Here is a 23499-nt window from a genome sequence, read left to right on the forward strand (position 1 = left end):
CCATCTATTGATGACAGATGCATCTGTCAAAAATCTGACATTTCATACTAGAATTACAACGAAATTAACTGTATTCGTTTGTTTCGATAACTATATGTGAATTTTATTGCCTAGTTTGTTGTTTTTTTTATTTTTTGTTTATATTTATTTATAAAGAATAAAAACAAAATGAAATCTATCGCTGCGCATGCGCATGTGTCATATGAGAATGAGTAGAATGAGGCACATGTGGCACGTGCGAATGATGCGAATGACCACCATGTGGTGGGTAACCTTGCGCATGCGAAAGCGGTGATGGCTGTCCACCGGATGAGTATGGCGATTGCATTATACTCTGCTCCAGTCCATAATGGCTGGGAGCTTGGGGATGTCCTAGATGGGCGTGACCATGATGACCATAAATTAATTGTCTTACTTTTGAATCCTCGTCGGCTATATTGTAACTAAGTTCGGTTTCCTCGAAGCCTGTAGCTGACATCCGTTGATCGCCACCGCCAACACTTGGCGGATCTGGTGAATTTAAACAAGTCTGGATCAGTTGTTTGCCAGCTTCTGATGTAATCATTGGTTGCAATTTGCGTGTGGCAAATGTGTAAACGTGTCCTGTTTCTGATGCAACTAGGAGCATTACTTGTGTACCAGTTAGAGTAGATAATTCGTATGCCTGCAAAATTTCAAAACAGACATATAATTTATTATATAATTTTGCATGACATGAGGATTAATTAAAAGATATATATTGATATGGGTTTTAGTTAATTAAAGATTCATAGGGCAAGCAAATAACAGGAGAGCTTACATTTACGAACGAGGGCAAAACAAATTCGTCCCTAAATAGTGGAGGGATTTAATCGATTAATATATAGCTTGATAGGTAACACTTCTGTAGTAAAGATTTTCATCCCTTCAGTCCCTCTCCCTCCCACTATTAAGCCGAATTAAATGGAAAATTTATCGTTTTTGTTATCTTCTTCGTATAATGTAAATGTATACCACGTTTGCTATAAATATGTATATGCTGTGTATGTAAACAGAAAAATCAATTATTTATTATATCAAAGCTTTGCCAAATTGAAAATTAGAACACCCAGCAAATATACCTAGACCTATCATCCCCCAACTTCCCAACACCTAAATTCTCACATAAACTTTCACTCCAAAGAGTCCTTTTTTTTCTCAAACCCTCCAAACACCGACGAACGGTGCTGGCTAGCCTCCCAAAAAAAACACATCTCAATTCGTTCAATTACAAAAGTGATTCAATCAATTTGTAAAAGTGTGTTTGTTGCTTTCCCTTAAATATTATACCCGACTCGTAGGTTGAGGGAATTTAAGAGACATATTCGAATATTTAATAGGAAATCTTCTTATTATTCTCAGCCTGTTGAACACATCAAGACTATAGAGGAAACTTGAAGACAGTTTAAATCCTGTTAATTTATCATTTTGGATTGGGCACTTGAGGGGGCTTAAAATTAATAAGAAAAAACAATGATACAGTAGTTTGCAAAAAGAACACAATTTTTTATTTTAGATTAAGTTTTTAAAATGGTTATTTCTTTAAACGGAGAAATGGATTTAAAAATAGTAGAATTTTCCTTTATCAACTATTTTTACTTTTAACCTGTTAAGAGAAGTAAAAATAGAAAAAAAAAGTACTAACATTTAATCGACCATAGCACTGACCATGTATTTCTTTTTAAGCAAAAATATTAATAATTTGACAGCTGATTGTTTAAAGTTAATAAAAATGGAAATTTTCATTTTTTACACTTGACCGTTTTCTAATTTTTTAACTATACTAACTATTTCAAACTTTTACTTTCTTTCCTGACTAATAAAATACTAATTCCCGTTTCATCTAAACATGTCTTAACAATAACAGTTTGTAAAGAAAAAACAAACGAACCTAAACCTAAACCTATTGAACGGACCTATTAGTTTTAAATGTCAGAAGTTCAGGAGTAACATGGATTGAAAAAACCACTAAGAGTTGAAGTAGTCAATTTTCTGATTTTAATATTAGTTAAATGATAAGAAAGATAATAAGACAATAAAATTAATTTAACTTTAATTTCCTTAGCATTTTATTAGATTTATAAATTTTAAGTTGGTAGCGCTGACAGCACAAATGGCAATACATTAAAGTGTTGCCGTAATTACGGAAATCCTAAAAAGGTTCAGCAAAACATAGAAAATATTGCGTAACAAATGTAAAATTGTTACTTCTAATTTCAGAAAAATTAGAGGAATAGTAAAATTTTATAAGAAAAGTTTTTACGGTAAATAAATATCATTTAAAAAAAGGAAAGCAAAAAACATAGAAAACATAGAATACTATTATCACAACTAATAAACCGCAGATTACAAGGCAAAACCTCATTTTATTTTTGAGAAGTTCCTACCGAACTTTAGGAGGTAGATTTAATTTAAAGATGTTAAGTTAGTGATGCAATAGAAAACATAGAAAACATTGAATGAAAAAAACGAAGCTGTCATAACTAACATAGAACTAAGCAGCAGAAGGTAATTCACTTAGAATTTGTTACAAGTAAAAATATTTTAAATGAGTTTTTGTACGTTTATCTTATTTCTAGTAATGACGTTACAAATGTCAAAACATGATAGCTTAAAAAGTGAGCTGGCCAAATAGCTTCCTAATTCACATTCAACTTCCTGTTGGAATTTTTTTTTATCGAGTCAGTTTTTAGTTAGAAACAGTAAAATTAAAATTGTTCACAAATATTCAAAGGAAAATCTTCCATCAAACAACTTTTTGATTGGGGACAGTCATGAAAATGTTTTCACGGTGAATAGAATAACATCTGTTGGACCTGTGTTCATAAAAGAATGTGCCAATTGATTTTTTATTTCCAAATTGTCTTAAAATGTACTTCTTTAAAGAAAGAGACTAACAGGAGGTTTAAGGCCTGTTTGCTGATACGTCTCATAACTATTTAAGTTCTACATAAGTTATTAAGTTCTGCTAAATGGTTTGCACAGAGCTCAAAGTTTGATATAAATTAGCCTAATTGAAACTTATTTTATGGGGAAATAGTACGGTATAACACTTAAGGCTCGTTTCGCACTACATGGTTTTGACCGTACGGCAAAAAACCGGACGGCACACAACGGATCAATGGCTAATTACACATTATACGGTCTTAACCGTACGGTTAACACGATATATTCAGGGTTCCTGTGCGAAGTAATCGTGTCTTGGAGTAGCTGATCGTTCTCTGCCGTACGAATAAAATCGTATTATGTGAAAACATGCATTTCATCATGTACGCCACTAAGCTAATCGCGCCGGCGGACTGCCGTATACTGTAGTGGCAGTAGACTGTTGCTACACGGCGGCGCGGCGCCAGCGTTTTGCCGTGACCGTATGATATGAAAGCGTATACACTCTTCTTAACGCCTCTAACAAAATGTCGTCGTCTGGTTTTTTGCCGTACGGTGAAAACCGTGTAGTGTGAAAGTGATGACATTTCAGTACATTGTTGTGCCAAAAAACTAGTTCTTTGTTCAAACTGTTTAAAGTTTAAACACTGTTCGAGTTTTAGGAAAATAGGGAAAGATTAAAGAGGAAATACCAATGCACATTGGTCTTACGGTTTTGAATATCAAAATTATAGGGAAAAACAGAGCTGGGTAAAGCATTCCACATTCTCGATGTGCGGTTAAAAAAAGAATCTCGATACTTGACAGTACGTTCGAAATTGAGCTCAAGGTTAAACTGATGTGCATTCCTAGAAGAACGAGTATTACGGCTGAATTGTTTGGGGGGGGAGATATGTGGAGGTTCTTGAATTGATTGAAGTTGGTGTCCCCCGTCAGGTTTACGATAAGAGTAAATACTTTTTTAGTTTTGATGAATTAGCCTTCTTAAAAAGATTTTGTTTAAATACAAATATTATTGTCCATGTATTGGAACAAATCGAGAAGGATCTAGATCGGCCTTAAAACAGTTTTGATACATGACTTTTATAACAAATCGTTAAACAAAACTTTCCTTCTTCTAAAAGTAATTCAATTGCACCCATAAACCAGCTATTGGTAGCTCAGCGATTCTTTGCTAGAGGCAATCATCTTTTATGTAAGTATCGCTGATTTCGGAGGGATGAATGTTTCAACTGTTTTAAGAATAGTTTCAAGAGTGGCATCTACATCATCATCAGCCACCTTCCTAGTTTCTTTTTTATATCCTGGTAACCTGAGCTTCAACGGTCCTGTAGCATGTTGAATTCGAATGGGAATTAAAATGCAATGTTATTCTCTCCCAAGCTGTTTCTTTTTCCTTCGACGTAACTCCATCTGTTTTTTTTATTGATAAGCACATTCTAAAAGTGTTCGCTTTTCTTTCAGGAAAATAAGGACTTCTTGTCCTTATCTTATATGTTTTAAGAAATCTCGGATTATATTTAGTATAATCATAAGTATATGCATGTAGATTTCTATTCCATTGGCTTGTATCCATCTAAAATAGTGTAATATCTGGTGTTCCTCAAGGAAACCACCTGAGACCACCTTTTTTTCTTTTTAAAAATGGGAGAAAACCAAAAATAATTTTATAAATTTTCAATTGATTAAAAGATGGCTTATTTTTAAATGACACATTGGGTTTTTTGAGTAAAGAAAAAAGTTGAGCTAAAACTTGGGCTAAAAAAAACAAGTTTAAACTGGAAACTAAAAGATGCGTTCCAGTCATGTGGCTATTTTAAAAACAGTCAGAAATTAGTGATGAATATATATTTTTAAGAAATTTAAGGGAATCTGGATTTCATTCCGTAGTAAGACAAGATGTTAAAGTTTAACGCACTACAAAGGTTTGTCCAGCTTTAATGTAAAAGCAACATGAAATCAAGCTGTAGAAAGCATAAGTGTGATAACCCAGTGGCCACGCTTAGTTCATGACTCGCGGGTCTTGAAAAGATCAAGAATATATTCACGAGAATTTAAGGGAAAATAATACATTTCGTCGATATTTTTCATACGGTATTACGGCTTGAAACGCCTTACGGAAATCCTCAAACAGATGCATACAAAAAATTAAATTGAAAAATCAGCTAAGGCAGTTTAACTTAAGCTTTTAGGTCAACACATGTGATTAAGATATTTAGCGTAACCTTTTGTTTTTGTTCACATGAAACTAAATTTAAGCTAGAATTGTCTCACTTAAGCCACTAGTAACAGATATAGCTACCTAGCTTTACAGTTTTAGCTTTTTTTATACACAAGGCCCATTATGAAGTCCATTCCTTTGCTTTAGTTCCTAAGTATTTTTGTGTGCTTTAGTTTAAAATACTGTAAGTTCCTATAAAAATTCACAGTAAATGACTAGACTTTCCAAATATCGAAAATAAAATAAAATTCAAACTTTAGTTTCAAAATCCTTTAAGGTTTTTACTCATAAATCACTGAATCATCTTTAAGAGCCAGTATGAGAATTTTCAGTTTTGAAGAATTTTTCCCAGCCTGATGCCAAACGGATAGGGATTTTTTTGTGTGTGGATAATTCCCGTGTCTGGGCAAAGGATCTTTCATACAGCTCGTATATAGTTTTGCCTTTATATGCGGATCCTCTGTGTCAAGACTATCGGTTGACTCTTATCTTTAACGGATAATGAATACAGGCTATAAAAATTCAATTGGTTTAAAGTATGCTATACACAATACATTCGGCTGATGATGGCAGGTATAGGGAGTTAGAGGTATATATAGGAGTAGACGGGTTTTCCGCATCCTTATCGGCCAGCTTCTTTCTTGTGTAATTTTCCGCCTTTTATTAACATTTAATCTAATTTACGGCACACGGTCTGGCTATTACTGACTAATACAGCAGTTCACCAGTTGCGGTTGTGGTTGCAGCTTCTATATAGGAGCAAGAAAGGATTCTTATCCGTTGCTGCATCTTGTTGTGGTTTTCAAGTCATAGAACGTACATATGTATGATGATGTGGATGTGGAAATATATAGTGGGAGCTAGAGTCTCGATTTTCTCATAAATTTCTTCGAGGACCCAACTAACATGCAAAGAAGCTATAATGGCCAAGCTAAAAAGACCGGAATCGTTGGAGTTGCGGTGGGTGCAACACTATATGGACACTCTCGCAGTATGTTTAGCAGCATTTTATTTGCAACAAAATGTTTGTGCCCCAAGCGATTTGATCGATCCGATGCGGATGCAAGGCTTTTATGCTTTGTGAACGTAGGTGACCAGTGGTGATGGTGGTGTTGTTTTCGTCATCATCAGTGAGTGCTTCTGTTCCAGTAGCTGATGGCCGCCTTAGCCGCCGCCAGAGCTTAACCATACAGAACCATAAAGAGTCCGTCGCCTCGCATAGTCGGCAAGCGCACGAATGCGTTTACTTTATTGGTTTTAAACTGTCAGCATCACCTCTAATCTTTGAAAGATCAAGGTAGCAGCTTCTCATTCATATTATCCGCTCAACATTGCTTGACTGAGCAATATTGTTTTTGGCATCAAGCTTCTAGCTTTAGCACAGCATAGCACAGGTATTAAAAGTCGGATAAGTGAGTGGGAGAGTTCATAAGTTGTGGGCAATGTTGTTTTGTATGTTTAGTGTTTTTTTTTCTAACGATATTACCGCATAGCGTAGGTGACTCAAGGTGGTTAATATATTTATTTATTTTGTCAAGAGATACATATTGGTATACGAATGGTATTATATTGACAAAAGTGTCCATTAACGAGCTTAATTAATCGATTTTTCGTGATTGTTTTTCTATTTGATATTTTTCAATTCAATAAAGCCAATTAAATATCAAGTGTTTTCAATTTTTTTGCAGAACTTCGAGAAAAGCAAGGAAGGGAAGTCAAGTTTGACATAAGTTGATATCGGAGAATGGCAAGCAATTGATAAAGTTATATTGAAAAAGAAAAGTTAGAATTTGCTTCGCTTGGCAAATAATAGGAACACATATTGGAATCAAGACACTATAACTCGGTCATGCGAAAAGACTCGCTTTTATATTCAATAGAATATAATATAAACTGTAATAAATCATGTCAAAAAGGAGCGAAGATATTTTTTTCTATTTATTTGAGGTGCAGAAGTTAGTAGACAGTGGTTTCTTTATGGGTTCCTTTTTTGCATATCAAAAGGAGTAAATGGCATTTCCGTTTTACTCTTTTCTAGGACACTTTTTTTCTTTTTTTATTATAATTTTAGACAGCAAAAAGCTGATTTCGTCATTTTAGGGTTTGACAAAGTTTTTATATTGTTTTCGGAATCAAATTGAATAAGAAACCGACATAAATTCTTTTTCATTTCATTGATTCTTTTGATTTATGACAATATTGAAGCAAAGTTGAGTGGATTTTTGATATGAAAAACGATTTCTATAAGAACTCCAGAATTTAGAAGTTTCCCATAAAAACAAATCAAAAGACACGTATACGCCACAGTTAATTTTTTTAGCAACATTTTCATATTAATAATAGTTTAAATTTATTAGAATAAAGCTATATTTTTTTGTTACTAAGTTAAGTTAAAACCTACAAAGATAAAATACTTTGATTAATCCGTAAAAAAATAGGAAAAGCGAGACTTTTTCAGTCTCTCCTACAATCACCAGAATAATTTGATGCGAGGCAAAAAAACGTTTTTGACATCTTATATAATTTTTAGGAAACTGCAAGTGACAGCGGCCTGATTGGTGATTATGGGATTCGTGGAGAATCGTTATGCTAGCGACTTTGCCATTTTTCAATAATTGCTTTCGCTTTCAACTTTTTCGTTTTGAATTCGACCAATTAACAAATTCGAAGACGAATTTGAAATCTCATAATGTTTGTTGACGATTTGAAATCTGACAGCTTTTTTGGGCGGATTCATAGGCAAAAGAGTAGTAATTATTATTCACTGTTCGATTTCGTGGATTCTATCTTCATCGTAATTTTAAAAATTTTAAAATTCATTTGAGGAACGATAAAAACAAGCAAACAAATCCACATTAATTTTTGGTTCTCGTCGAGTTTACGAAGAAAAAAAATGAAATTCATCGTAATCTGAAATCTCTCAAAACTGTATCATGAAATCCGTTCGTAATGCAAAATTGTATGAGATTTTTCACTACGAACGAAATTCATGATACAGTTTTTCGGGATTCGTAAAAATTACGATGGATTTCATGATAGGGCTGAATGGCATTGCAACGGGAGCACTCGTTGACAATGAATTTTGGGCTAAAACAAGTTTAAATAATATTAAATATTTAATATTGTTAATTGAATAAATCACCGCAAAATTCACAAATTCAATAAAAATAAAACAAAATTTGTGCAAAGCTGTCAAATCACTGGAATATAGGAAGAACTATTTCGCTTCGCCGCGAATTCGTTAATAAGAAAATACGACGGGAGCCGAAAGGTCTAATTGAAAACGATCCGCCGAAAAAAACTAAAAACCTATTTCTGATTTCAATATCTTACTTTCGGAGCAAATATTTTAACACTAGAAACCTACTCTAACCATCTAATCTGAAGGATTGGAGGTTTTGGAAATAGGAATCAATTTTCCCAATTACTTCCAATGCCTTCTTTGTTGCAGTTTTTTTGATTTTTTTTTTGCTGAAACTCTCATTCTTTCCATTTCATTCCATGCAACTCTCATCTTTTCTACAGTCTTTCGATATCCAGAAGCTATATCGCTTATAACCGCCTTCCAAGCTGCTTTTTTACCAGCAATGGCGCAACGCAAACTTATAGAGGAGTTAACCAGACACAAAAACAATTTTAGTGTGGTACCAGGTGAAACAATAAATTATAAACCATTTAAAAATAATCTTTATATTTAAAAATGTTCATTAAATTTAAAACCAACAGAACTCAATTTCATATTTTCGGATGATGAAGATTTTCAACTTATTGAAGATTTTGAGCTTTTTCAGAAGCCTAAAGTATATAAAAACAAAGTGACCCTTTCACAAAGCTGGACGATGAAGATTTTTTTCAAGATATAGATTCGATAAAGTCACAGTTCAGTTTTTAGTCTAAAAATCGATGGGCCGAAACCTACAACAATTCGTGAACTTCCTATTCCTAAATCACTATAAGTTCTCGTGGCTCTTCATTTTTTTTGGAAGAAACGTTCATCAAAGTGATTTTGGTAAGGCAAAAATGTAATTTAAGAAAAAATACTCTTTAAGCTAAAACATTATTATAATATCCGAAGCTTTGCATGGAATGTGACAGTCAACTGTAGAGTAGATAATTTCAAAAATTTCAAAACGCATTTCTTTTGAGTTCTTTTGAGTAACTCGACTTGACTGCTTCGTTACTGTTTGGCTGTTCTTCAATATCCTCATAATCAATATATTCTTCCCAATTTACTGCTACAAGACATGTCATCTACTAACGTAGAATAAACTGTTGGGATGATCACCGTATTACTGTCAATATGTATGGAATCATCATTATTATAGCTTCGACTAAGGTATTCGATGGATCGCTTGCAAATCATTGAATTTTATTACCAAAATCAGTGTTCGGTTCGAAATGTGCTTCGCGCTTTACGTCCGATTTATGGTCTACATAATCGACCAAGTGAGCAAACAATTAATGCGATTGTGACCAAGTTTCGCACTCAGTTTACTTTATTGGACATTAAACCAACCACACGAATGCGTACAGTGCGTACAGAAGAGAATATTGCGTCTTTTTCTGAGAGTGTTGCTGAAGACCGTGAAATGTCGATTCGTCGCGGTTCGCAGCAATTGGGTTTGTGTTATTCGACCACATGGAAGATTTTACGCAAAGATCTTGGTGTAAAACCGTATAAAATACAGCTCGTGCAAGAACTGAAGCCGAACGATCTGCCACAACGTCGAATTTTCAGTGAATGGGCCCTAGAAAAGTTGGCAGAAAATCCGCTTTTTTATCGACAAATTTTGTTCAGCGATGAGCCTCATTTCTGGTTGAATGGCTACGTAAATAAGAAAAATTGCAGCATTTGGAGTGAAGAGCAACCAGAAGCCGTTCAAGAACTGCCCATGCATCCCGAAAAATCAAAAATGCACTGTTTGGTGTGGTTTGTACGCTGGTGGAATCATTGGACCGTATTTTTTCAAAGATGCTGTTGGACGCAACGTTACGTTAAATGGCGATCGCTATCGTTCAATGCTAACAAACTTTTTGTTGCCAAAAATGGAAGAACTGAACTTGGTTGACATGTGGTTTCAATAAGATGGCGCTACATGCCACACAGCTCGCGATTCTATGGCCATTTTGAGGGAAAACTTCGGCGAACAATTCATCTCAAGGAATGGACCGGTTAGTTGGCCACCAAGATCATGCGATTTGAGGCCTTTAGACTATTTTTTGTGGGGCTACGTCAAGTCTAAAGTCTACACAAATAAGCCAGCAACTATTCCAGCTTTGGAAGACAACATTTCCGAAGAAATTCGGGCTATTCCGGCCGAAATGCTCGAAAAAGTTACCCAAAATTGGACTTTCCGAATGGACCACCTAAGACGCAGCCGCGGTCAACATTTAAATGAAATTATCTTCAAAAAGTAAATGTCATTGACCAATCTAACGTTTCAAATAAAGAATCGATGAGATTTTGCAAATTTTATGCGTTTTTTTTTTTAAAAAAAGTTCTCAAGCTCTTAAAAAATCACCGTTTATCTCCTTTAACAGCTTCCCAAGCTGATGTTTTCTTTGAAATCAGTGTCAAATCGTTGTCTTTGTGCTCTATTATTAGCAGCTTACATTCCATCAATTGCGGCAACATTTCCTTCTCAGCTCGGTCCCAATTTTTGTCATGATCACGGTTTTTTCTCAAATAATACCTTCTGTAAGTTTATTATATTTATTTTTTTATACCTTTTGGTCTTCCATCAGATCACACATATTTCTATATTTTTGTTATGAAAAAGCTCAATTAGCATAACAAATCAAATAAGACGTAGACGAACCGTTATTATGCAGCTAAAAATTCTTCGCAAACCATTTCACGAGAAGGACAACAATACATTTAATGACTTTGACATTTAAAAGTTTTGCTGAAGGTTTGTTCCCTTAATTTTTCGAACAGACTTACATTGTTTTAGGCGCGTTTAAAAACAGTTTCTTAATGCAATGGTTTTAGTGCGAAACTAATAGCCTTTTCACACCAAGTCCAAAACTCGGTTTTAGCGAAATTATCGGCTTTTGCCGAAAACCTTCATCGAAAACTCAAGTTTTCCCATACATTTTTGATAAAACCAAAAGTTTTCGTAAACCACAAGTTTTATATGAAACCTCTCGAAAACTAGTTGCAATTCTAAGTTGGACTAAACAAACAAACCTTTCGAAACATTCAGCGCTCAAATTAAAGTAAAGAAAACAGCTGGTGGCTGCTGTCAAAACAAATATTTCATTTTGAAATAAATTTGGACGTGGTAAATAATATTATTTATACAATTTCCTTACAAAATAAGAATTTTTGTTTTTTGTTTTGTATTTACAGAATACAGAAGAGAAAAAAAAGGAAACTTTGGGGGAGCTGCTTGGCAACAAAAAAAACGTCGAGAATATAAACCCCGGTGACTATTTGCGGCACTGGCGGATCTTTCATGATCCTCCAGAGTTTCAAACGCTCTTTGTTAAGCGAGGAACCGGAATTCACTATGGCTCCTAGCGTGACGACCCAAAGGACGAAGAAGACTTGTTAATAATTTGTAATGGGAGGATCAAAAAGATCCTCAGTGCTTTGGACAAGCCAGACGAGCCCTAAAAGGAACAAACCAAAGAGATTGTCAGGGAGAAATTGCAGCTCATCATATCATAATTTTGGTAAGAATCTAGAACTAGGAATTGACCTTTTCTGCTCCGGCCATAAGGACGAACGAGAAATCGTTCAGAATCTTCTCAACCCCGCCTATATGTTGCTCCGACGGCCACAATATATGGCGATTCTGAAGGAACATGTAGGCAGCAGAAGCAATAGTCAATGGCTCAATATTTTGGATTGAATTTGTTGAGAAAGAAAAAGAAAATGTTTTAAATAAAAATAAATTTCAAATTTCATAAATAATTTGAGAAGAAGAAATAGTCATAACTTTTTACTCACAAATTTTTTCATCCACACAAAATTTGACAGCCGGTGTTAAACAAATTTAAATGTCAAATGAAAATGTGTAAATGTTCGGTGTGAACGATTGTCGGGTTTCAAAAGCTTTTTGCCGAAATTTGGTTTTGGGTTTGGTGCGAAAAGGCTATAAATGTGAGTGCATTAAAAAGCGTTTATAATTCAGGAAAAGTTAGACAACCAAATCAAAGCTAAGAGATAGTTAGTTAGTGTCACAAAAGACCCTTAAAATAGGCTGTCTATAATTTTGCACCAATCCTTTTAAAATCATTTCCCTTGTCTAAAATGATTTATTTTTATGTGCTGATACAATAACTGTCAACAAATTTCTTTTTATGTTCGATGCCAATTTTACTCCTGGTCGCATTTTGACTAGAATAATAGAACTAATATAAGCTCACCAATTCTTTTATTGATAACAAATTACTATACTTTTTATCCATCCTTATTTGTATACATTAATTGCTTTTAGTTTTTTTTTAGTTTTTCGTTCTGTTTGATTTAATAAGCAGTCAAAATTAGGCGTGTTCCACAAAAGTTTTCTGTCATTTTGTTAAACAAGTTCTTTAGTTGGAAGAGTTGTTTGAAGTGTTAACAATTAAGAAACATTTAAACAGGAAATTTTAAATAAAGAACTGCTTGAACTAGCGTTGCTTAAACAAGAACTGTTTACAATTTTGCGCCATTGACTCTAAACTTATTTCATCTTATAAAAAATATTGTTGTAAGCTTTCCAAAAGTTACAAAAAACATTGAATCGTAAATCTAAGATCCTTTAAACCCCTTTAATACCTCAAAAATGGCCTTAAACTTCAATTATACTTTTAGAAACTCCTTATATGAACATTGTTATTTTAAAGTGAGGGTCGCATCCAAACCGGTTCTTCATTTAGTTATTTATATATTTATTTACTTATTTTATTTGTTTTATTTTCCTTTATTTTATTTTTTCTAATCTTAATTAGTTTCATTCTTTTTATTTTGCGTGCCACTGTTAATTAAACTTCAAATGAAAAGTGTGTGTCTTTTCTTTTATTTCAACCAACGCCTTTTTCGAACATTTGCATAAACTTCCAATGAAGAATATAATTTTAATTTATTTTCCAAATTCATGTCCGTTATTATAAAGGACGTTGTCGAAATGAGATCGAATCAAATGGCATTAACAGTGATAGCAGTCGTGGCATATCACCCTCATCTAATACATAAATAGGATATAAAGAGGAGAGTCCATTACCAATTGAAATGGATTACTTCTTCCTCTTCTTCTTCTTCTTGGTTGTACATTATAAAAGAAATCTCTCCTGTCTACAAGCGCGCGAAGTGCCATCCCCATCAGGTTAGGTTATCCCTAGAGCTTACTCAAGTTCAACACCCAAAACCTTATACCCAAGCAAGCATGGCCAGGCCCAGGACAGGACACACAACCATCGAATAGAAGAAGAGCAAGAGAGCAAAGTTTAAAAATAAAGAATACAAAACTTAAGTGGGCAAATCCCTAGATCGAATTTTTAGTATCTATCCACGAGTACATCCACTTCCACAACGTATTTCTGGTGTGTCTTCCTTTTTGAATTTAAAAAAAAATCATTCATCCTAGAGAAGGATATTTTCTTATATTAAATTATATATATGTATGTATATTTATATGTACTTACGTGTCACCTACTTCTTTGTACACTTGCTATACGAATTGTGATGGCATGCAGGCAGGATTACCAGACTGGGCTATTCATCGCAATTTGGGCTATTTTTTCCCAACTATGACATTTCAATCATAATTGGGCTATGAATAGTCCAAATGTTTATCTCAATAAATTGTAACTGAAGCTGTCAGATTTGATTTAAATTGCAACTGGGCTATTATTTGGGCTACTTTGATTTTTGAGCTAAAAATATTTTTAAATTCAATTTTTTTTTAGGCTTAAAATATTTTTAAAATCATGGTGATAATCAAGTGATAAGGTTTTTTCGCAATGTGTTATGAACCATTTTCTTCAGCAATACGACTTTTGGTGACTTTGACAGATTGGGCTATTTATCAGAATTTGGCCTTTTTATAAAGTTTACGACTTTAAAATTTAGTATGACAGCCCAATCATATTTAGACTATATAAATCCAAAATCTAAGTCTGAATGTAATTGAAGCTATCATATTTTTTAATTTGGAATTGAGCTACTCTGATTTTAGACTACAAATATTGGAAAATTGGGCTATTAAGCTAGTTCAGGACATGACCATCCTGTTAAAAGCATTTGGAATTTTTCCTTCGCTACATGAAATGTTCCGTTTTCTCCTTTGTGTATTAGCTTTACGAATTTTGATGACAGGCAGGCTTGACAGATTGGGCTATTTATCAGAATGTTAGCTATTTTCTTTCAAAGCTAACGACTTTAAAATTTAGTTTGACAGCCCAATTATAATTGATCTATTAGAAGACTAAATCTTAATCTGAATGTATTCTAATTGAAACTATCAGATTTTTTTATTTGAAATTGCGCTACACTGATTTTGGACTACAAATATTAGAAAATTGGGCTACTAAGCAAGTTCAGAACAAGACAAAACTATTAAAAGCAGGTTAAGTATTTCTTCACTATATATAATGTACCACTTTCTCCTTTGTACATTAACTATACGACTTTTGGTGGCAGGCAGGTTTGACAGATTGGGCTATTTTTCAATGACAGAAAATTTAGTATGACATCTCAATCATAATTGGGATATCAGTAACCTAAGTTCGAATACATTCGTATAAAAGTTACCTGATTTTTTTAAATAGAAATTGGGCTATTATTTTGGAAATTTTGATTTTGGGCTACAAATATTTTAGATTGAGCTATTTGAGAACATGACAACCCTGGTGACAGCAGTTGGAATGTTTCTTTCGCAAAATGTGCACTTTGCTTGTTGTTCACACAAAAAAAAAACACATACTCACATTCTGTGCATGGACACTTTTTTGTGTTTTTTTGTTTGCTTTTTGAAGAAAGAAAACTCAAACCCTTTTTCAGGACAAACCAAGCACAAAGAGATCACGATATTTGCAAAAAAAAAAAGATTATTTATCTAACAGATTTATGTATTTACACCTCTTCATCATCCACTCTTCTCTTTTCCGTGGAAGGAGGTCCTCAGACCCGCAGTTCTAATACCAACTTTTTTTTCATCTTGGCAAGAAAATTGCGCGTTCCGGTGACAATTTGATATTATTGAGAATATTGCATAAAATAAAACTTGTCAAAATTTGCATATGGTTGATATTTTATTGGAAAAATCTATGAAGTGTGTGTGGTTAGAGTACATATACATCGACATGCAAAGGAAATTGTAGAATGTGTTTTTCTTTTTTTTTTTTGAAGTTGTAAGCAAATCGTTGAGGATGATGATGATAGGAATATAATATATGGAAAAGGACAGACAATAATTTAGACTTTGGGAAATTGATTTTCATTGTGGTAATGTATGTGCAAAAGACTGCGGGAAATGTTCCATACTTGGTAACAAATGGTTTATAGGATTCTTCGAGAAAAAACTCTCTCAAAAATATATAGATATAGGTACCTATAAATTGTTTTGTTTGACGTTTCTTTATTGATAGAAATAATACATATGTACATTTTTGCATAAATTCTGCTTTATTTTATTGTTTTTAAGTTGATTTCATTGAGACAGTTTCATAAAAAAAAACACACAACATTATGTGCTCCTCTGTTCAAAAGTTGTTAAAGGGAATAGATTATTTGTTTTGGAATTCAAATTCAAAGACAGCTGTCATTCTAGTTTTCCTAGAAGCTGTAATGTCAATTTACACGCACACATATAATGTTGGGATCAATTTACCTCACACGTTGAAAGTTGGGATCAATTTTTAAGAATTTCTTTAAAATTCATGACTGTGTTCAAAAAGTGTGAGAATATGAACTACGAATTAAAAAGTGCTTACTTTACCTTAAATGGAAATTTGATTCAAAATATGGGGACTATGAACTAAATCGAAAGGGTTGACATTTTATGTTTCATTTTGTGTGATTTTTTCTAATTTAGTATTTTGAACTAAATTTAGGACAAAATCCAATCTTTTCTTTTGATGAGAACATTTTTCAGTGGATTTAAGCCTTTATTTTTCTATACCACTTATACGACTAACGTTTGACTTACCAATTTGAAATGTGAATGTCATTTTCATCAGTACGAAAAACTCTAATAGATGTTTTTCTAGGTGTTCGTTGTTTCTATTTGAAAACAAAATGTTCAATCAAAAAAGCTTCTGAACATCAGGGATTTTCTTCATTTTATGAAAATATCAGCCTCACATACTTCTAACAGGTAAAGTGATACTTCATGCCGGGCAAAACTTCTTTTTAAAAACACAACACTCACTTTGAAAATGACTTTTCAAGTATTTTTCAACATTGATCAAGAGCAAAATGACATTCTGTCAAAATTCCGCAAAGGAAACAACTGTCAGTGCCAAAATGACATAAACACTAGATGACTCTGCCCAGAGTATTTAAAGTAAGAAAAAAAAAAACGAACTGTCTTTTTTTTGTGTGAAAGTTTTCTTTAGAGTAAAATTAATCTTTATAATATAAGCAGTAATTTGAATATTTCAAAATATGTTCCCTGTCATAAATCATTGTGTGTGTGCTTTTCTATCAGTGTAAACTTGGAAATTCACCATTTTCCTCACTATTTCTAGTAATTTGCATTGTACCCAGTGTCACTTGAATCTCACCCAACAGCCAGACACCAGAAACTATATAAAACTTAAAAGTTTTAAAATATGTTGAATTCCTTGAAATCCATCACAACGGAAAACCAGGACATGACATAACAATTTACTTGTTTTATACAGAATATTCTATACAAAAGATTTTGCATATAATAATGTGACTTTGTGTCTCAAAAATCACTTATCATCTTCCCACACCGACCGTTCAAGTTCCGTCCATTTTCTTCTGGTTTTATCCTTGCATCGAAACATTAAAACAATTGTCATGTTTATTCTGTCAGAATTTCAAAATGTAAAATTTTCAAACTTTCTATAAGACACCTCCTACACCTAAACCTACACCTATCACGTTATATGCATATTCATATAATCGTAGCTATCACATCCTCATAACATTTTTCATGTCATGCCTAAACTCCTTTTCGTTATTGGAGTCGGGTCGAGACGAGGAATAGATTAAACTGACTTTGGACCAGATTGTTCGCCTTCATTATAGATACGTATATCCTTACGTATTCGTCCTGTCAACGTCAGTGCCAGACAAAAGCACTAAATATGATGGAATACGTATAATTTGAATTTACCCTGCAGTGTACACATAACACACAAAAAGGAGATTTACTAGGTCAATATTCGAAAACTAGAGATGAAAAAGAGCATCAGCTATACAACAGCGCCATCTCCAGACCCAGCGACAGAAAAGCAAACGTCCCTGAACAACAGATTATTTATTGTTAATTACTGGTTCCGGCAGGAACATCCATAGACACAGAGACGCATAGACCGTATAGAAACATTTTCAGCAGACGACCAACTTGTAACAGTGGGACAGAACTGCAAGAGAAGAAGAACTCAATAGACAATATCCACTTAAATCAAGCTCAAGGGCATTTTTGATCCTAACAACAGATTAACACAAAGTAAACTGACCCTTTCCACAAGAAACAATTCAAAGGGAAAAATTAGGTCGCCCATATTCCATTAGTTTTGGTATTTGAGTTTTCTATTGGAATTATTTCCCAAGTTCTATAAAATATGTTTCACTGTGTGTATATAATGCCAACTACTGCAGGAAGGAACTTTTGTATATTTTACGAAGCAAAAGACTACCCTTATTTTTTTTAGGCGGTTGGAATTTTATACGCCAACAATCTCATTGAATGGAGTTTTGTTACTTTTGGTTAAATTTCCATTCTGGAAATTACCAGCTGGTGCAAGTCATGTCGTTTATTTTGGAGAATATTCTATTTTTGGTTCTTTGCATAAAGCAACTTAATGGCAAGCGGCCAACCCGAAGCCAATAACCAAAAAAGAAACGTTATAATAACTCTTTAACTCAAATGAACACCCTGCCGTAATGCGTTCAGTTTACAGATCAATGCTGCCGAAAAAGGTTATTTAGTAGTAGTGCCTTCAAGAATTTTCTCAATTTCCGGATTTAAAGCGTTTAAAGGGATAAATTCCAAAGTTAACTAACTCTAAAGCACATGAGCTACGAACTACGAACTGTGGATGTTCGCATATTTTGACTTTTCTTTCACATGAGCTTTATTTCTATTCGCAGACAGCGACGAATTGTCAATTTGTATTTAACCTTTTCAAAAAACAAAACCAGAGTGGTATAATTTTGAGGTTAAGTTGAGCGCGAACAATTTATTCGTTGGAGTGTGGATGGTATGTGGAACGCGAATAGAGTTTGACAGTTCTTAGCAACCATACTGCAATTCGTTACTACCAAATTGTTTTTACAAAATGATCTTGAAAACAAAATGAAAATTTTATCATCCTAACATAATTGTCAATTGGTTTCTTATAATTTAAATGTGTTTTTGTTTGAAATTGACTTTTTGAAATGTGTAAATTCATGTGCAAGGCCCTTAAGGCTACTCCTATCATAAAATTTAATTTACAATTTGGAAATTAGTTTTTTGCACTACTTCTACTACTTTTCAATATCATAAAAAGAAACTCAAGAGTTGAAAATTAAAGTGGACGAAACGTTATGTCACACGGTTTGTCAGCTTTTGAAGTTATCGGAAACTAAACAATTGTCCAACTTCAGGGTTATTCCTAACTCGAGATTCATTCAAAATTAAGAAATTAGTTTTTTACACTAATTCTACTACTTTTCAATTTGAAAGAAACTCAAGACTAGAACATTAAAGTGGAACATTTTTCAAACGTCAACTTTTTAAGTTATCAGAAACTAAACAGTTGTCCAACTTTCTGCCTGTCATTTTAAAATTTAAAATTTAACAGGTGACAGTTAAAGTATCGTAAAATTTCCGTGGGACATTTTTGACATATTGCATACGATATGTCAGCCTTTAATTGCGACTCGGATCTGCGTGTCATTTTTTGATTGAGTGTGGTGATACAAAATGTAAATTTTGTAATAAAATTATTTTTTTTGTAAAATAATTGAAAAAAGGAATTTGAATGGAGTACTAATAGCGTGAAGAACTGTCATGTCAGAGATCTGGGTTGTATCTCTGGCTGCGCCATATAAAAATATATATTAAAGGCACTTTATCTACCGGGGAATTGATTAATTACCAAACTTGTTGTTCGGATTAAACACACACATTGTAGATTTTCCTCCATCCCTGACGTTCCTCATTGATATAAATGGATGAAAGTTATATGTCACTATTGGCAACTGTTAACTCTCTCTAAAAATGTAGTATATTTATGACATTAAATCAATACAATTTTTTACAATTATAATTGTGAAGCTTGTTTTCAGGATAAAGTTAATCAATAGGAGAAATATCAAACTTGTTATTTTATTGTATTCAAATGTATTGGGCTAGAATGTGAGTTCCACTTAAAGTGCGAGCATCCGCAACGTGGACTTGAATCATAGAACCGACATAACAATCAAATGGACGCGAACAGACCTAGACACCATTTTGAATTGCCTAAACAATTGAGCGCATCCAGTTTCCCGGTATTTTTAATACTGGTTTTTGGTGTATTAACACATTGAGTCACGACACCTGGCAGTCAACACAGGAATCTTCAATTGTTGATAGATGTTTTTCATTGGCTGCGTTCAATCTTGTGTTGGATAGGGTAACTTGGATAGGTGGATTTTAAGATACATTGTTGAACGAGTTGGATAGCTGTATTGAGATAGCTGTCAAAAAATAAAAACAACTTTCAGCTGTTCACAAAAAGCAGAGAAACGTTTAAGCTTTGAAGTCAAAAATGCTGTAAGATAAACATTTAATGGATAATGGAGGCAAATAGCTTCTTCATCGTCTATTTTGTACAGAACATCCTCAAATACATCTTATTTTGTTTACAAATTAATACAAAAAGCTGAAATCAATTTTCAAGTTTCTTGAATTTCAACCATGTGTTAAGACAGCTCTTCTGTCAGATATCTACATACATACCTCAGAAATTCTTGGATACTTTTGGATTCCTTTTTTGACATCACAGTTGTTTTTGATCAGCTGTTATTTTACATGTAAAACACTAACAAAAATCTATCCGGATACCGTATCTGTCTGAGATTGAACGCAGCCATTTTGACGTTCATTGTATCTAAACGTTTATCAATGTTATGATTATAAAAGAATAACACTTTGTGTTTATTTTTATTTTACGTGGTAAAAGTCATTAAGAAACTTAATCAAAAATTTACAGGATAGCAAACAAACGGGGACACGCCCATTAAAAATAGGAAAATGATAAATAAATAAATGAATTTTCTCATTCTCTGATTTGCATTTATAGCAGTTATATTCGCTTAGTGACTTTTCATACTTACGGAAAATGATTACATCAACACACCATGACTATTTCTAGAATTTGGAAAAAAATGCACTTAGTGACTTTAACCTGCAAACAGACGTTATCAAAAACATAATTCAAGCTCTTTTAGTTCATAACAGAGCCTGAACTGTCAACAAAATAATTCTGTTTTATTTTTTACTTCTAAACGTTCAAATCTTGTAATGTGTGTTTCCTTTTTTCGTTGTGAATGTTTTTTAAGCGCGTTCTTTAAGCTCAGAACAATACAAACATTTGACAGATGAAATTGAAAAAATAAATAAATCTCATGCATTTAAAATGGCGCAGGACTGCAGTACTCGGTCTGCGTCTTGCTTCTGTAGAAGGATATGACAAATGTCAAAAAGTGACAGCTCAGTGTTTAGGTGCGTTCCAAAAGTAAATCCGAGTGCTCAGAACACGCTCTGTTCAGAGGATTTGTAGAATCCAAAGGACGACAGCACTGTTCCCTATTCTGTTAATTTTTCCGAATAAATTTTAAACTGAAATTGGGTTTGGCTGATGGTTCTCATATAAGTGCCAATTGCAAAGTTCGCTCACGCGACATTAAATTAATTAAACCAAAGAGTGATGTGAGTTCCATTTAGTTGAGCCACCATCACCATCACCATACTTCCAATTTCAATCGTTAACACCATCAGCACCACCAACAACACCCAACATGACTTTTACTGCCGCTACCGCCAAACTTTCAAAGTCCTAGATAGATATAGTCGTTCGTACTTACATGTGTTGGAAATCGAGTTCATTTTGTTTTTAATTAAAAAAGGGAATAAATCTCCGTTTTCTACAATGAAGGATATTATATAAAATACAGAAGGATAAGTTACACCCATTGTTTAGGGATTCCTTGCATGTCCCTGCCCATATGTCCCTGTCCCTGTATATTATCGTTGTTCATTCGTTTGTTGTTCCCTTGAAAACGACGAACATTATTCTCGATAATTGAAAACAATGACTTTTGTCTGTTAACAAACAAAAATTCGTTGTTGTGTATTATTTGTTTTGTTTTGTTTTGTGGCTTTGTGCGCTCTGACTTGACAATTGTTTTACACCCGAGATTAGTTGGACATCATAAGGGAACAGAACTATGGTCGTGCGTCTGTGGATATTGCAAAGACAGACAGCAGCAGCACGTTTATTATATTCCTATATTATATTCCCATTCCCAACGAGCATAAGACAACAGAGGAGAGTCCAACTGGCCGGCTTAGGCTGAAGCTGAATCTGAAGCTAAGTCGGCAGACAAACGAGACAATTTTAATATTTATAAGTTCGGAAACATTGTTGAACATGTGTTTGGACAACAATCCAATCCAATTCACACCCGATTCAAATTGCACACGCTCGTTGTTGATCGCTGGATCGCTGCTCTGCCCTGCCCTTCCATGGCTCAGCCCTGCCCAGGCTCCCTTGCAGTAGTAGCATTGATGGTAGCTCTGGGGGAATATTTTCGTGAATATTTTACAAAACAGCCAAGAGCTCCTCAAGGATTCACCAATGCAATCAGAATCGCCCAGGCCAACACACATGGAGTGGCCAATTCAAATTGAATTTCCTTCTCAACGAGGTGCTGGAGCTGACAGAAGAATTGAGGTGGCGGCGGCGATATCACACACAAAAACAAAATAAAAAACAAAAAAGTAAAGGAAACAAACCACAACCCTGAGATCTCCCACTAAAGAACGCAGATTGCATATAAATCCAAATGCCTGCGCATGCCAATAGCTCTCTATAAGTTGTAGCTGCTGCTGCTGATGCTGGCTGCTCCTCTCCGATCTCACACATCAGAGATATACAGATACAGCCTGCAGATTATGTGTTGCAATTCGTTTTGCGCCAAATCAGTTTGGCAGCAGCAGCAGCAGCAAAAGAAACGTAACTGTGCGGGTTCGGGTTGAAGGGCTGAAGGAGGCTTCGCGAACTCCTCTTAAATTCGCCGCTTTACCAATTGTTCTTGTTATCCCAAGTCGACAAGGATTAACCGATGCGTTTTTAACCCTTTAACACCTTTGTAGCCGATGATTCGTTTCAGGTGCTGAAAGGTATAGGCTCCTGGATATGATGATGATGGTGCTGATGATGTTCGATGGTGCGGTGTGGTTTTTCTTACTGTTGCTGCTTCTGATGCTGCTGCTGGTTTGCTTCTATACTTATTGGCCGTTACACGCAACAACGCCGATATTGTGTGTCTTGTTTAGCGTCTTCGGTCGACAGGGCAAAACAGAAGCCGAAAGGTAGGACACGTGATGCTATGACCGGGGCGCGAGTATTTCTTTGCCGATGTTGTTGTTATTTCAACTTGGTTGATTCCAATATAAGAATTTAGCAAAAAAATACCCAAACGAAGGGAAACATGGAATGGAATCCTTTTGGACAAAGGTTGCCAGAGCAACCACAACCAACCACCATCAGGTACCCATATATTCTAATTCCTGTTTTATTCCTTTTTGATTTCTATGTGAAAATGCATAGAGTGTCGATTGTCTAGGAACGAACGAAAAAATTGTTTTAAAAAAACATCCTCAAGTTCAAACATCGATGTAGGTAAAGTATTTGAAAGATGTTCGAATGTGGCATCAGGAATTTGCGCGATCTCGCCTCGTTTGTCGGCGAGGCGACATTGACTATATGCACGCGGTGACATGAGGCATGGAAATATTTAACTACATATCGTGTTTTTTTTTGAAAATGTATTTATTCTTATTTTTAATTGAAAAGGAGGCGGTATGTTCTAGTATGTTTAAAATTTTTCCTATTTGCCATTGACAGCTTTTAGAATCTGTGTTCAGAAAAAAATTGACAGGAGTAAAACATATTGAAATAGAAACAGCTGAAACACGTTCTTGAAGAGCTTTCAAATT

At 34.2% G+C, this 23499-nt stretch overlaps 1 protein-coding gene across 1 annotated transcript in view; it reads right to left on the reverse strand.

Moving 5' to 3' along the window:
* Positions 1-23499, reverse strand: part of LOC129953881 (serum response factor homolog) — a 220768-nt gene that overhangs the window by 158823 nt on the left and 38446 nt on the right. Inside the window, exon 2 of the mRNA XM_056067408.1 lies at positions 416-664. Within this exon, the coding sequence (XP_055923383.1) occupies positions 416-664 (249 nt within the window). The remainder of the gene's footprint in view (positions 1-415; positions 665-23499) is intronic.

Source organism: Eupeodes corollae, chromosome 1 (genome assembly GCF_945859685.1).
Source record: "Eupeodes corollae chromosome 1, idEupCoro1.1, whole genome shotgun sequence".
Taxonomy (NCBI): domain Eukaryota; kingdom Metazoa; phylum Arthropoda; class Insecta; order Diptera; family Syrphidae; genus Eupeodes; species Eupeodes corollae.